At 42.1% G+C, this 17,002-nt stretch overlaps 1 protein-coding gene across 1 annotated transcript; it reads right to left on the bottom strand.

Moving 5' to 3' along the window:
- Positions 1-554: 554 nt before the first annotated feature.
- On the bottom strand, positions 555-15,353 carry MAT2B (methionine adenosyltransferase 2B). The gene is made up of 7 exons (XM_054037598.1): positions 15,210-15,353; positions 9,514-9,708; positions 8,428-8,542; positions 7,856-8,008; positions 6,110-6,303; positions 4,017-4,130; positions 555-2,166 (listed from the first exon to the last, which is right to left on the bottom strand). The coding sequence occupies exons 1-7, from the start codon at positions 15,270-15,272 to the stop codon at positions 1,996-1,998; spliced, it is 1,005 nt and encodes a 334-aa protein (XP_053893573.1). The 5' UTR covers positions 15,273-15,353; the 3' UTR covers positions 555-1,995.
- Positions 15,354-17,002: the final 1,649 nt, after the last annotated feature.

The raw sequence follows: 17,002 nt of genomic DNA, 5'->3' as shown, positions 1-17,002 counted from the left end.
TGAAGGGGGCTCCGGCTGGAGGGGCGGGCACTAAAAAGGGGCCAGGGATAAGCAGTTTGGGGTGCAGGAGGGTGTTCTGGGGCTACGGTGGGAAGAGAGGATTCCCCCCAGCTCTCTTCTCCCACAGCAGCACCTGGGCTGAGGGAGAAAGGCACCTCTCCCCGCCGCAGCAGTTGCGGGGCTGGAGCTACAGAACAGGCGCCCCTCTCCTGGCCGGTCTGGCCCAAGGGAGGGGCACCGCGGCTGGGTCTGGGCCGCCCCAGCAGCTTGGGGGCCAGGCTAGGTTGGGGCCGGGTGGTTCCCTGAGCGGCACTAAAAAGGCTGTTACGCAGCTGTCCAGCTTGCAGGAAACTTAGCACTCCACCCCCTCCCTTGGGGACTGTAGCCCATCAGTTGAGAAACATTTCTCTAGCCTATGGACTAAGGAGTTAAATTTACTTGAAGTACATCAACATGATTTTACCATTATTTCCTCCAGGGCATATGAACATTGTGAAGCGGGTTGTAACTAATTAAGATTTAGAAAAAATTCTTGAATCAACCACTGACGCTGATGCCAGCAACATATATTTATTGTCATTTTCAAGATATAACTTACTGTATACATATCAGGACTTCAGACTAAAACAAACAAGTTTATGATAAACTCTTAACTCACATCAGAGAAGAAATAAGAGGGACTGATTTTAAAGTTGGCCTGTAAAAGATTTTTAAAACTGGTGATCTTCCGCCTTTTTGATCCATAAAGGCCTGAAGGGTTTCCAGTTTTTTTCTATTTATTTTTGCCTCAAATCTAGAATATCAAATCCAGTTTTCTGTGGTCTCCCTGGAAGATCTCAGAACAGGCATATTGTAAGCATCAAGATCTTACTGGTAGTTTGAATCTTTAAACAAGGACATTAGTATACATCAATCTTTGAAATGTTAACTGGGCACTGAATTCAAATAAGTGTTAAGAACAAAGTTTTGAATAGTCTAAGACTTGTTTGCGTTAGGGAGCTTACACAGTTGTAGTTACTGAGCAAACCCTTAATGTAGGCATTGCACCAGTAAGACACTTTCCGCATCAGTGTATGTGCCTACCTCAGGAGTTTTCACAGGGGAAACTATGTTGTTGTAGTCAAGTTTTTGACTTTCTTCCCCTCAATTGTTCTGTTTTCACTTTTACTCTTTTTGATGTCCTTGTTTTACTACTTCTCCTACCACACAGTGTTCCAGCCTATACAGGATCTGAGTTTCTAGTATAACAAACAGGAAAATGAATATACACTTCAAGCCTTTACACAAAGCAAAGGAGGGCCCAAGCCCATTTCCCTCTCTTCTTCCCCTCCCCTACACTTGGCAGGTCATCTTTAAAAAGAGACAAATGCATACAATGAACAAATATATGAAGCTGCAGGAGTTCCAAGATATAGAACATTGTGAAAATATATCTCAAGCATAAAAACTACACTCAGTAATTGCAAAAATAAAGTTTCACATTCTTTTAAACATTTTGATCCAAGCTCAAAGCAAATGAATATTAAACCTCAATGATTCTCGCTTTAAACCACATTAGTACAATAACTTTAAAATTAAAAAAGTGGAATCTTTTTTGGTGATAAAGAAACTGGCCAGGTCCTTCAAAGGAGATACTGTACATATAGCAAAGACACTAAGCATCAACAGTATATTCCAGCCAAAAGGAAGTCTTCAGCTGACCTGTTTCATACTTAGCATCAAACGTTACTGAAGACTAAGAACCATAATTCACTAGGATCAGATATTAGGTTAGACCAGTACAAATAGAAGGAAAAACAAAACACTTTAAACAAGGTTCATTTTTTGCCACTGAGCTTTTTAGGCTAACAATTTCACTAGTGCAAGACCATATTTTTACCTGATTCAATGAAAGCTCATAAGTGTCACAATTTTTAAGAACACTCATACAAAACTATTTTTTTCCTTTTTTAAAAAAAGTGCCACATACCATACTTTCATTAAAAAGTTTACAAATTAATGGAAGACAGTCTGTCTCCATCTCTTGTCAACAAGGAAAGGCCAAAGTGATTCTCTGATCCCAACTCGAAACGGAGTTCGTTGTCCTATTCCCAGCATCTCTAGCTTGGAGCAGTCGAGCTGAGCATTCCTTGGACGAACAGCACCCACTACTGGGCTATCAGTAATCTTTAAAAAAAAAAAAAAAACACTATATAAACAGTTAAAAATGGAGGCTTTAAATAAGAATGAGTGCACACTATCATTTGTTGCTTTCAATAGGTTTGTTCCCTTCAGGAGAGAACCTACATAAGGAGTTCCTGCCACCTGAAATGCCCTTCCTTTCTCTCCATCTCAGACTTTATCTCAAATTAAAATCCATTTTCTCACTTACCTAAAATTTTTGAACAATGAAAAGCTAGGGAGACAAATTTTCATTTTGTAGAGCGTTTAGGGATGGCGTGTATTAACCAGCCTACAGAAAATCCCATTTTACTTGTACTCGTGTGAATCCTCTTTATGACACGTGGAAGAATTCCCCTTCAGTTAGACAGCTACAAAATGCATCACACCTGTCTGAACTGGTAAAGAGTGAGCCATTTAATGTTTTTTCACACCATTGTCTCCTCTCTTCCATATCTTATCCCCACTCCTCTGACAATGGCCAGGAAATCAGTAGATGTGGATAACAGATGAGAAGTGCACATTCGTGGGATGAAAAATGCTTTAGGAGACCTGCTTCATCCACCAACAAAAAAGGCTGTTAAATATATGATCTCAGACCAACCTAGTTTTTTGAGTGTAAGGTGTCCATGTCTTTCTTCCATCAGTACTAACTTTACTAATTAAGAATCCCTGAACTTGTGAGCTAAGTCTCACTTTACCTTTAAATATAAACCCTGGAAGTTAACAGCATCTCACTACTAACATATGTAGTAGATTTTTTTTTTTTAAACAAGTCTGATCCCAAGGTGCTAAGCATTTTCAACTTGCCCCTTTTCTTCAAATTTCTTCCTGTTTAGTTTAAATTTATATAAACTCAAATTTTTGAGTTTTTAAATCCACCATTCTAAATATCCATGGATATTTCTCAACAATGAAGACCTATTCAAATTCCATTCTCTGAAAAGAAATAATAGTAACTTAAACATTACGACAATACAAAGGAGATTACAAAATTTACTGTATCTTAATATGAAGAGAGATTTTTTCATTAAAGGAAGACTAAGAGGCAAAAATTAGTTACAACTTCATTGATTACTAAGAGAAATTGCTCAGTTTACAAAAAGTAGTCTGCGAAACTAAGGTATGCGAAATTAAATCTATGACTGCTAATTAAGTAGCTGGCTATTTGGTTATTATTCACTTTAAAAATATCAAAAGACTACGTTAGTCAGCTGTATCCTAGAAGAACGTTATACACTAGACTTGCACATTTCTATAAGATATACTGTACTTATGGGTAAGTTGATTTCTGATTGAAACAATACATCTGTTATAGGAAATCAGAATCCAGTTAACCTAGCAGCTGTCAAGTATCAGGGGGTAGCCGTGTTAGTCTGTATCTACAAAAACAACAAGGAGTCTGGTGGCACCTTAAAGACTAACAGATTTATTTGGGCATAAGCTTTCGTGGGTAACAACCTCACTTCTTCAGATGCATAGAGTGAAAGTTACAGATGCAGACATTATATACTGACACATAGAGAGAAGGGAGTTACTTCGCAAGTGGAGAACCAGTGTTGACAGGGCCAATTCAATCAGGGTGGATGTAGTCCACTCCCAATAACAATTTTCCTCTCCTGGAATTGACACCTCCTCATCTGTCATTTCCTTGCAGTAGAAGATATCTGACAATGTTGTTGGCAATACATCATACTATACTGAGGATTTTTGGGACTCTTCCTATTGCAATACTAACATGTAATTGTTCATACTATCAGAAGAAGTGGCTCACTTGTATTTTCAGTACAAGAAAGTGGCTCAAAAGAAAGCATTCAGCAATTTCTATACTTTTGTATAGCCTCAACATTACTTACTGGTCTCAAGTGGCTGCTGGGAAGGTTGAAAGCATCTGCTATAGCACAGGCCATTTCATACTTGGTCATCTGTTCATTACCAGACCAGTGGAATGTTCCTTTTATTGATGGATCCTAGAAAGAAACAAGCACAGATGAAGGGTTAGGCTGGCTCTTTTACAGAAACAGAATGTACAAGCTGACATTCAAACAAGATGATGCCATCCTGAAAAACAAGTTAATAATTAATTTAAATATTTCTGGAATGAATATATATTTCCAGAGTAGAGACTGAGCAGATGTTTGGGAAGTGAAAAATGTAGCCCTTATAAAGCTATCAGTGGGACGGACACAGTCCTGATACTACACATATTTGGCCTGACTTTTCAGAGACGCTGAATACGCTTGACTCAACTGTGCATGAATCGAATGCGCTCTTAAAGATGACACATGACATAAAAAGTTAAATGTATACAAAAATCCATTCTAAGCCAATCATTTTATCAAAATTCAAATAATGCAAGTGTGAGACACCATGAACCCTCTTCTCCCTCACATCAAATGAGGCGATGTAGAAGTACTCAGACTGAACAAAGGCATAACTTTTTATATATATAGGTGTTGACAAGTCCAAACCTGTCCACATAATATGGCTGCCTGTGCAGTATACCACACTTTGAGTCAATTTACTTGTCACCTCACACATACCGATTTCTGGGTAGTGACTGCCAAAGCTAATATTGCAAGACAATTTCAGTTTAGCATTTCCACATGTTTGCAGCTTGCTGAAAAGTTACAATTTTGCATTTCAACATGAATTTTTCCATGCATGGTTCCCATCAATACTTTTTGGGGGGGAAATTATGCCTGCCAGTTTTGAGTTAAATTGGAAAAATACACTTACCATTTTAAAAAATTCTAACTGCAGTTTTTAGAAGAGTGATGGCACTGGGATAGTTAGAAACAGCTGAAGGTTGAAAGATGGCTCTTGGACATGTAAGTAGCTCTCTGGAGAGCTGTACTTCTGCCAGGTTTGGGGGGGGGGGGGAAGGAGGAGTGGAAAAACCAACTTATTTTGGTTTTGCAGAACTATGAGAGTTTGAAAACCATCCATTGAATATGTACAGTCTAGAAGTGCGCACAATGGACAGATTAACTGACTGTGCCTGCACAACTCTGAAGTGTGCACTCTGCATAAAGATTCTGGGCTGCTTCCTCTTAAACTGGGAGCTACTGCCTCCTGGCTAGCCCTCTGAACCCTTATTTCCCCTGAACTGTGTTTGTTTGAAATTGGGATCATTAGAGAAAATTCAGTTAATGCTTCCTGGATTTTGAGCCCCAAAATGCACTCCTGGGCCCAGCATGTTTGAAACTTGTTACAGGGGAGTGCTTCCCCAAGCTTCTCTTTGGCCTTCTTACCTTCTCAGCTGGAGTCTGTCTACAGCAGCTAAATGTTATTACCAGGGTTATCTGCACATATGAATACCTCCTCCATGGTCCTACTTGGACAACTCAGCTGGAAGAGCTCTGTAGTGGCGGCTTAATGAGGATTGTATAAGAAGGTAACAAGATGGTAGAGAGCTCGTGCTCCATTTCAGAGAAATTGGAGCATTTACAGTTTCTCTGAAACCCCGACCTATCAATATCCACCCCCTTCGGTCTCTCTGCAGCTCCATCAAATATTTTATACCACACTCAGCACCACTGCATGAGTATCTTAAAGAACTGTGTCCACCATGAAGTCTAATCAACGTTGATCTTAAATTTTCTTCCCTTTGTGTTTTTTTGTACAATTTATTGCAGAAATACTACAGTGATGAACTGATGACTCGCATTTTTAGTCCTGGAGACGGTAAGATTCATGGTCATTATAATTTCTTGTGCGCAAACAGCTAAGAAAGCTGTGTGTCCTGCTCTCCCACTGTCATCCTTGCAACTTACAATGTCATCATTTCCCAAGTAGCACAACACTCATGGAGGGTCATGGACAGAGAAGCGGTTATTGAAGTAGCAGAGGCTCAGCCCAGTGCACTGAAAATTAGAACCAGAACCTTCAATTTGATACTGAACTGTACCACAGCAGGGAAAGGAAAATTAAAAACAAAATTTCTCACCAACATTCTCTTCTCTGATAGCTGCCGGCAAACACAGGCTACATCCTTGATGTTGGTGGGAAATCTCTGTTGCCAATGGTCCATATTGGCTGATTTGTTACTGAACTGCACTTTATCAAACATAACAGTCACAGCACTCTCTTCCAGATTTTCTACTTCCCCATATAAGATAGGAATTCTGAGCACTGCAGCACCTAAAGAGGAAAAATATATTTTTAAAGGGTTAAAAGGAAACTATGAATAGCTAGGACCTAATGAACCCTTGAGAATAACTCTAAGACAATTTCAAAATGTGAATAAAAATTGTTTGAGACATTTGGTAAACATTACATATATTCAGACACCTAAAAGAAAACCAGTATTAACTATGATTGTGTACGGTCTGCTGTCATCTCATTTTTAGTCAATATGAAGTTTTCAAATTTCATATAGAACTGAGAACATTTATATACAGTAAATTAGAGTTGCTAAAATTACACCAAAAAACATCTATTCCTTTTTGTATAAAGCAGACATTTATATAGCTAATACCTGTATTCAAAGTGTTTATAATGCCAGTGAGCTGTACTGTTAATGGACAAGGAGAGACACCTAAAAGGTGAATACCCAAGACTTGCAGAGAAAAGACAAGGACAATATAAAAAGAATGAGAGGGGGAAAAAAGGCATCTCACAAGGGAACCATGGTGGGGAGTAGGAGGGGATGGGGGACAATATTAGAGAGAAAGTGAGAAATTAGTCAACAGAGGGAATTAAATTAACTCAAGTGGCTACTTTAAAAAAAAATCATCATCAAAGAAAATATGTAAATTTAGGCAATTAGGAAGTGAAGATCATCATAATATAAGTTGCTGAGACAGTATAAGAGATTTTTTCATTAACGAACACTTGCAAAGCGTGACTATATACAAGACTGCTGCCTGGATGATATACTCCCTAAGATAGCAAGGGAATTACCATTTGCTTTGACACTCTGTTTTGACAGGTTATCAAAACTAAGACAGTGAAGAAAGAACAAAGAACCATTTTGGGTTGTTGGGTTTTTTTGTTTTTTTAAAAGGAAGCAAAGTGATCTCTCACTGCTTCAAACAAACAAACAAAAATCTAAGAAAAGCCACTAAAAACCTAATTGTAAATAGAAGTATTCACAATACAAATATATAAATATCTTGCAACACAAACTTGATTGGTTTCTTTTATTATAGAATTACAAACTTAATAGAGTGATCCATGTACTATTTGCATTTTAGTAAAACAATTGATTCGATGTATTATGATATCTTACTCAAAATCAACTTTAATCTGCTTACATAGGAATACTGCTACAGACTGATTACTGACTGAAAGACCATAACCAAAGGGTTATGAAACATAGCAAAGTACTGAGTTGGGGAAGGTGTCTAGTGTTGGGTCCAGTTTTACCTTCATTACCAATCCAGAAGAGGGAGCAAACAGCATCTTAATAAAATTCAGAGATGATACTAAATTGGGAGGTTTTGCAAACACTATTAGGATAGAAATAATACAAAGGCAGCTACGGAGTTCAGGAACATCAGCAAAGAAAATTAGATTCCACCGGTAGGAAAGAGAAAACAATCCCACAGGGACAGGAAGTTAGATTAGATGTTCTAATAGGTCTTTTTCAAATCTAGATTCTATGATTTTATTAATTTAATATGACCTATTAGCTCATCTGTAACAAAGTGAGAAGAAAAAAACTTCAATTGTATTTAAATTGTATTCTTACCTTCATTATTTTCAAGGACTGCCTTTTCTCCTTCTAATTTAGTTTTACCATAAAGATTTAGGGGATTTGGTGCATCACTCTCTTTATACGGAGGATTTGTTCCATCAAACACATAGTCTGTACTAATGTAGATCAGAAATGCTCCAACTCCAGCTAAGATAAAAGATTGGGGGGGGGGGGGGGGAAATAAAGAAAACTTACTATGAGCCTTTAGAGAGAAAGGGGGAAAATTGCTATTCATTGCACCTAAAGACATTTGTATTCTATTTCAAATTCACTATAATTCATACTTTCAGTACAAAACTACAGTCATGGATGGAAAAAAAATGCATGTTCTAGATTCAATACTATCCCCTTTGCCTTCTCACCCCTTCATTCCCTCACTTTGTCACTTTGCTAATCCTCCACACATACACGTGTTGTCTTCACCTACATAAGCTAGATAGAAAGCTTGTTGAGGCAATGATGGATCTTGGCTGTTTAAGTGTGAAGTGTTATGCATACTTATGCCACTGTATAAATTAATGCAGTATCCTGGCAAAAAAAATGAATCCATCTCATTGTCTCTTTACCTGCTTCTTTTGCTAAGTTCCCTGAAGCAGTCACATTGAGCTGAGAAACAGCATCTGCTTGACTTTCTACAACATCTGGTCTTCTCTCAGCAGCACAATGCACTATCACATGAGGCTGAAAATTAAAGACTCAATTTTAATGAGAAACAAAATAAAAAAATAGCAATTGTGCCCTCAACATAGAAACTAAGTCTGTCATCTACAGAGAAACTAAATAGTATTATAATTTAATTGTGGCACTGCTCCACAACAATCATCATTTATTGTGAAATCTCAAAGAGCTCTCTTTCCTTTGGAAATGCAATAGAATAAAGCTGCCTTAAGATTTTACAATAAATATCTAAGACTCTCATTCAGTAATTTTGTAGTCATGACCCTCAATAATATCTATCTTACAGCAAGGAGTTTTGTTCTCATCTGAGTGTTAAAGAGGATATGGGTTAGACTCAATACCCAATCATCCACAATGGTAATTAAACAATGCTAACCAAATTAGATTTAAATGGTATTCATGCAGAATTCATAAATGATTTGCTTGGCAGGTGTAGACCAGGCACAAGAGGTTTATAACTCTTTTCTAGGCTAGGTCCCTATTTATTCTAGAATAAGTGTTTAAAAAAGTTATTCCCTGGAAGCTGTGAAACAGCTTGGAAGTTTGTGAAACACAGCACTGACTGTTACAAGGAGATTTCTGCCATAACAGAAACAAGATATACAAATAATTATTCTGTATCTTTAGTGCAATGAAACCTTATTGTAACATTGCAGTGTCTCCATACAAATCATTACAGAAATGTAACAGCTTTTTATTTAACTACCAAATGTGTGTGTTTACACTGACTTGTTGTTGATTTTGTATCTAGGGATATTACACAAACACAGAGTAGTCACTGTACAAATTAGGGGAACAACAAAACTGCCATCTTCGTCCAAACTACTACCTCAGAGGATTTTGGAGTGCCACTGGGATCATATGAGCTAAATGATGTAAGGCACCTTAAACTTATTTGTTTAACGAAGGATACACATAGTCTCCAGTGCAATATGGCAAGTTGTCTGCTTCTTCTTGCCTTCCAGTAATCTTACCTGAAAATCCTGGATAATGTCATGAACCTCAACAGAATTCAGAAGATTAATCCGTTCAAATTTGGGTCGAGCTCTACTGTATCCACAGCCAACTGCATGCCAATTGTTTTCATTAAATTCTTTGTACACAGCTCTGCCAAGAAGCCCAGTAGCTCCTGTAATCAGAACACGTCTATTGGGAATATCAACATCTTCCTGGGTGGGGAAAAAAAAAAAAAAAAAGAACACACATTTTTATTTCTTTCCATTATACTTAATGTCTCAGTTAACGTTTTATTATTTGGATGCAACCATAATCAGTGCGAATGAGTGTGAGCATATTATTCCTGAAAAACATTCAGGTTTGCTTTCTTCACTGTTTTCAAAAATGTAATGATTAAGTGATACATGGAGCCCTATAAAGCTTTGTAAAATGTAAATACTTGAAAGCACAGGATAATGTTACAGCAGCAAATATAGATACACATTTCAGAGATCTGAACTGCAAAGCTTCATTCATAAACTTATGTCAGCAGAGGTGAACAAAGAATGAAAAAATATCAAAAACAAAGGGTCAGATATTTAAGGGAGCTCATAATTCAGTAGCTCCATTGCACAACAGGAACTGCTGGGTGATGAGTGCTTCTGAAGATCTGGCTCTGAATGTTTCATTGAAAAAGTTGTGAACTAATCCTGCAATGAGCTCCTTTTGGGCAGCCTCTGTACCCAGGAAGAGTTCCAGTCACTACAAAAGGATTCTGCAGAGGTATTCCCATGAGGCACTCACTGCAGAATTGAGATGTAAATTGAATATTTCAGGCACATAATTAATAAAATACTCACACAATTCATGTTTAGTTGAACAAGATGTGTCAGAAAAATGCTTTGATTATTCAACCTGCTCCAAATGTCCATGTGGTATACTAAAGCATACTTCAGTGCTTAACAAGATTACGTACAGATAAACTTATATAAATTACATTCAAAATGGAGAGTGCAAGAATCTTTAATAATGAAAAGTGACTATTAACCGCAATATAGGGGTTGTGAGCTGCTTCCCCTATAATTATAAGCAAAAATATGGTATTCTTAAATTTAGTCCAATAACTGGATGATGTTTTAGAGAATCATTCTGAATTTACAAGTCAAAAATTGGATGCTCATTTAAATTTGCACTAGAAACGGAGAACACATCAGATGAAATCTAAACAAAATGATCATCTTTAACAGTTTAAGTAGATGCAATTTGTATTCTGTTACTCTACCTTGCACAAATGAGTAAGCAAGTTTACAACCAGGAAACCATTTCAAACAGACTTGGATAAACAATCATGGGTCTTTTCAGCTTGCCAGCAGATAGCAAACATCTGCCATAGTTTCAGAACAAATGTATTCTAAGTATGAAATAGATCAGATTTTCCAACCTCTATACATAACCCATCCACAATAAGCATTGCATTGATTCTTTATTGAATGCTTCCCTGAAGCAACAATGTTTGCTCTGCAAGCAGATCCAGTGGCTGCCTTTGCTGGTGTTCATGGTTTTGTGTGTCAGTAGCAGCACTGACAGGGTGAACAGAACCAATGGAAGTAACAAGTCTTGTCAATTTTAAGGTTCCTTGGGAAATCAGCTACAGAGGTACTGGAGCGGTCTTTCTGCAGACTCAGAATGACAACACCCTATCTGAACCCATTTAGAAGTTTTTCCTTTAAAACCAGAAGATATGGAAGCTTAAATCCTAACTCCTGGTTTTGCTCCACATTCCCCTTTCTGTAAGAAAAGATTCCTGTTTGCTCCTGTATTTCTCTAGCTAAAGGGGCAGGGGTGAATATTATACATCTCTACCCCAACATAACGCTGTCCTCGGGAGCCAAAAAATCTTACCACGTTATAGGTGAAACCACATTATATCGAACTTGCTTTGATCCGCTGGAGTGAGCATCCCCCCCCCCCCCCCCCCACCCCCCCGGAGCACTGCTTTACCACATTATATCCAAATGTGTGTTATATTGGGTCGCGTTATATCGGGGTAGAGTTATCAAGTTATGTCTGGCAACTGCTGTGCCTAGGTAACTTAAACTGCACAGGTCTGCTAACTCTTTTTTGAGCTTGTTAAAATTACCAATCCCATTTTATATCAAATTACAAGAGGGTGGATACTTTGACTTTAATATTAAAACTGTGACATGACTGTTGAATGTCAGCCTGAGTTTTACTGTAGTCCTGCCTGATAAGAGGATACATCCAAAAAGCTAGTTATGGCTATGAAGGTTTCCGATAAGATTTCTCTCTATACGACTTAAGTTAAAAATATAAAACAACATAAAGAGTAGTCTGTAATGGTTTGAGTGTCATTCCGTTACACACAAATTTTATCAAATTAACAGATTCAAGTTACTGTTCAAGGAAGCCTCACTGTTGCCAGGATTTCCAGGCACTTTTTATAATTGAGAAGCAGTCACTTGCATTCAAACACTTCCAAATATGAATATAAAAGTTCCATTACCAGCTAATTTGCAACTGTACCCACTATTTGAGTGGTAGAATAAAGCACTGTACAGATATGTCTCACTCTTCTAGAAGTTCAGTGTTCACTGAGGATATAGGCAAAGGAAGTTTTGAAGCACGAACTAGGATGTTAACCTGAGTTATTGAACAGTAAAGTCTGAAATAAGATCAAAAGAACTTTAATCAGAGATCTCTCTTTCAGATAAAAAGAAAAGAATGAATATGCAATGACACCAAAAGCTGAGAAACAGATTATTTTAAAAGACAACATTCTTCTGTAGACACTACTTGAATGTAATTTGAGAGTATGAGTTTTCAAAAAAGATGGAAAGTTTCAGCTTTCACCTTGAAACTGTTATAAAAATATTTTAGATGAAATCTAGACTACATAAGGAGTTATGAGCTTGACAGCATCATAACAATGATGCAATCCAACTGTTAAAATCCTTTAAATTTCAAACCTAATATAATTTAGTGATGACAACACACAGTAATTGGCTATGAATTGGCAACCAATGCAGTTTTGGGCTGTACTATGCACATAAAATATCAGAATTGGGAAGTCACCATCAAGACTATCCCCAGAATAATCCAGTTAGTTTTGGACACCCTCAACAACAAAAATGAAAGGGAATACAGAAAAGAGTAAAAGTGATTAAAAGACTGATATATTTGAATTGTAAAGACTGAAAAGTGAACATATCTAAACATTTGACTAGAGCAGGGCAGGGCAAACTACGGCCAGCGGGCCGGATCTAGCCCATCAGGGCTTTCAATCTGGCCCGTGGGATTGTCAGCCCTGTGGCACAGCAGGGCTAAAGCAGGCTCCCTGCCTGCCCTGACTCCAAGCCGCTCCCGGAAGAGGCAGGCACCATGCCCCTGAGGGAAAGGGAGAGGGTGCGCAGAGGGCTCCATGCTCTGCCCTTGCCCGCAGGCACCACCCCCTGCAGCTCCTGTTGGCTGGGAACGGGGAACTGCAGCCAATGGGAGCTTCGGGATTGGTACCCTCAGGCGAGGGCAGGGTGGAGCCGCCTGCCCCACCCCATCCACAGGAGTCACTGCCAGACATGCCGGCCACTTCTGGGAGCAGCGTGGTGCCAGGGCAGGCAGGGAGCCTGCCTTAGCCCCACTGCGTGCCGCTGCCACCTCAGAGCTGCTCTAGGTAAGTGGCTCCAGGCTGGAGCCCGCACTCCAACCCCCTGCCCTGAGCCCCCTCCCACACTCTGCACCCCAGCTCCCTGCCCTGTGTCCCCTCCTGCACCCCACGCCCCTACCCTGAGCCCCTTCCTACACACCACACCCCCCTGCCCTAACCCTACACTCATGGCCCAGGATACAATTTCCCTACCCATATGTGGCCCTCGGGCCAAAAAGTTTGCCCACCACTGGATTAGAAGGAAATTTAATCTCTCACTTATTTACCAAAATTTTGAAAAACACTTCTAACAGTATTTAAAAAATACAATGCAAATATTAAAGACAAAAGACACCTATAATCAGTAGTAAAAACGTTGCTACAACATGACTATAAAACAAAATTATGAGAAAATTAGTCATTAACCTATGTTCCATCAATCAATGAAAACCTACAGGACCAAATAGGCACAGGTGGATTTTCCAAAGCAGCAAATTCAAATAAGAGGCCTGCACTAGAAACATTCTTCTGCAAAGTAAAAGCATTCCTTAGGTTCTTCACTGTTGTGATGGAATAAAAAGGTAGACGGGTCCCAGATCATTTAAGTATATGAAGCTTGTAAATTCTCTCAAGCTAAAGAAAAAGATATGACCACAACCGTTACCTAGCAAGTTACTAGGAGTCAGAATTTCTAAATTCTAATCCCAGGCCAATGTCTCCAGCAAAGTTCGGGGGACTCAAATGATGTAACTGGTGCCCTTAGACTATTCGGAAAAAAAAAAATTCTGACACAAAATCTGAGCCACTTGTACAAGCGGCAAGAGCTTTTTGTATGCCATGTCTACCTTTAGATGTTTGCAAAGTTATGGGTGATGTGGTTATACAGAAAATATCTTGACAGGTTTCAGAGTAACAGCCGTGTTAGTCTGTATCCGCAAAAAGAAGAACAGGAGTACTTGTGGCACCTTAGAGACTAACAAATTTATTAGAGCATAAGCTTTCGTGGACTACAGCCCACTTCTTCGGATGCATCCGAAGAAGTGGGCTATAGTCCACGAAAGCTTATGCTCTAATAAATTTGTTAGTCTCTACGGTGCCACAAGTACTCCTGTTCTTCTTTTTTTAGAAAATATCTTGTGAACAATGACTCCCGTTCTTCCTCAGTAGATAAGGATGGAGTCTTAGACCATCACAAAAAGAGTGCTATTGTTCCCCCCGGAGGCGAACATCTGGATGAGGCACAAGCCTGATTTATTAAAATCAAATTAAAGAGCATATACAACAGAAGTGGTAGTAATGGATCTCACTAAATGTAACATTATCTTCAAGTAAATGGAATACATACTTTTAGATAATGCAGAAAGAGATTACTCCCCCAGGAACAGGAAGCTGAAGGAACCTTTTCATCAGTTTATCTGATAACAGTTTCATAAATAACTACCTCTTACCACCCAGAAATCTAATTAGACTTGTTTTCCTGCATTATGTGCAGTGATGTTTATAATGCGGTACTGATGAGCGCTGCTGTCTGGCTATGTTTGGTGTAGGGCTACATCAGACAAGGCAGCAGGGGACGAGGGGATTCATTGTGCAGTGGGCTGCTTGTTTGGGGCGCTAGGTGACCCTGGCTGGCCTGGGGAGCTGGGGTGGGGCTGGGCAGGCCCGCTGATGAGCGCGCAGGCTACTTCGGAGCCGGGTCTCCAGTCAGAGTCATGCCACAAGGAGGTAGCTGTCCCGCTCCCCGAGCCCTGCTGCTGGGGTGGGGGCAAACAGCGCCACCCGACCCAGCCGGGAGCTTGCCCGAGGCGGTGCCGACGCAAGGCGATGGCTCTACGGGGTGATGGCCTATCGGGGGGAGGGGGACTAGAAACAGGCCGCAGGTGCCGCCCGCGGGGGAGGGGTCTGGCGAGTCGGTCACGGTGGCTAGAGCCCCCGCCAGGGGTTGCTACGGGACAGGCTGATCCTCCCCCGCCACTGCCCCCGGGAGGCGCGGGGAGCCGGCCTAAGCCCCCCCGGCCGCTCTACGCGCCCTACCCCTGCCCCAGCGCTCGGACCGCCAAGGCACCCGCTCACCTCCACCAGCTCGCACTGCCCCGGCATGAAGCGGATCTTGAGCTCCTTCTCCCGGCCAACCATCCCCGCCGGCCTCGGCCTCCGCCTCCCGCTGCGCCACTGATCCCCTCACTCCGGGTGCGGCCAACGACCGCTTCCGAGCTCACTGCGCAGCTCGGCAGCTGATTGGTTCCTCAGCCGGGAGCGATGGGGTGTACGTGAGGCACGCAAGGCTCCATCCCGCCAGCTCATTGGCTCCGCTCTCAGCTGGCGCACGCGCGGGGCTCAGTTACGAGCCCATTGGCCGGCGGTGGCCTCACAGGCACACAACGCTTCTTAAAGGGGCAGCAGGCTTATTACGCTTGTTTTGACTAGTAGGAGAAGGTAGGGGAACTAGCCCAGCTCTGCTGCTCCCCACTGTGGGTGCAGTGACAGCGTGGGACTCGGCTGCAGCTGGTGCCGCCTAGGCCACACTTAGATCAGACTAGGGTGACCAGACGTCCCGATTTTATAGGGACAGTCCTGATATTTGGGATATTTTCTAGAGGCCTATTATCCCCCACCCTCTGTCCTGATTTTTCACACTTGCTATCTGGTCACCCTAGATCAGACTGAGTTGGCTGGTGCTAGCTACACCCTGGTCTAGACAAGCCCAGCGGCAGGGGGAGGTGCTGGTGGGGCCCGGGTCAAGCCCTCCATCTGCTGGGCTGAGGGCATCGGGGTCAACAGGGCTGGTCCCTGGACCTGAGCAGGCTCCAGCACCGTGCCAGAGCTCAGCCCCCTCTGCTAACTAAGGCAGTCCCATCCGCACTCGTTTTCAGTGTGCTGGGGTAGGGGTGTCGGAGGGGCTGAGGGCTCCATCTGGGGGTGGGGCTGGGGATGAGGGGTTTGGGGTGGGGGGTAATTAGAGCCATATAAGAAAAAGACCCAAAAATTGGGACTGTCCCTGTAAAATCGGGACATCTGGTCACCCTAGGTGAGGCAGAGAGGTTCAGGATGTGGGAGGGAGCTCTGGGCTGCGGCAGGTGGTTAGGGTGCAAGGGGGTGAGGGTTCTGTGTGGGGGTGCAGGCTCTGACATGGGGCTGGGGATTTAGGGTGCAGGAGTGGGCTTTAGATGTGGGGGTGCAGGCTCTGACATGGGGCTGGAGATTAGGGATTTAGGGTGCAGGAGGGGGCTTTAGATTAGGGTGGGATAGAGAGGTTCTGGGTGTGGGAGGGGGCTGGGTGCAGGGGGAGGGCTTCATCTGGGGTGGGGCCAGGGATGAGGGTTTTGGGGTATAGGAGGGGACTCTGGGTTTGGGGACGGGGCTCAGGGTTACCTTCAGCGACTCCCAATCAGCGGGGCAGCTAAGGCAGACTTTGTGCCTGTCCTGACTCCACGCTGTGCCCTGGAAGCAGCCAGCTGCAGTTAGGCTCCTAGGCGGAGGCACAGCAAGAGGCTCTGCATACTGCTCTTGCCTGCAGGCACCACCCCCGCAGCTCCCATTGGCCACAGTTTCCGGCCAATGGGAGTGCAGAGCCAGTGCTCGGGGTGGGGGAATCACACGGAGCCCCATGGCGTCTGTCCTCCTCCCCGACCCACACGTAGGAGCCCGCTTTGCTGGCCGCTTCTGGGATGCAGCGCGGAGCCAGGACCAGTAGGTATTAGCCTGCCTTAGCTCCCCAGCAGCACTGATTGGACTTTTAACGGCCCAGTTGGCGGTACTGACCGGAACTGCCAGGGTCCCCAGATGTTCCAATAAAAAACCCGACACCTGGTCACCCTACCCCCTGCCTAGCCCTGGATGGAGGGAATGGAGCCAGTTTGAGGTGT

Source organism: Malaclemys terrapin, chromosome 8 (assembly GCF_027887155.1).
Source record: "Malaclemys terrapin pileata isolate rMalTer1 chromosome 8, rMalTer1.hap1, whole genome shotgun sequence".
NCBI lineage: Eukaryota > Metazoa > Chordata > Testudines > Emydidae > Malaclemys > Malaclemys terrapin.
The sequence above is the reverse complement of the archived record's forward strand: the minus strand, read 5'-3'. Positions and strand labels throughout refer to the sequence as shown.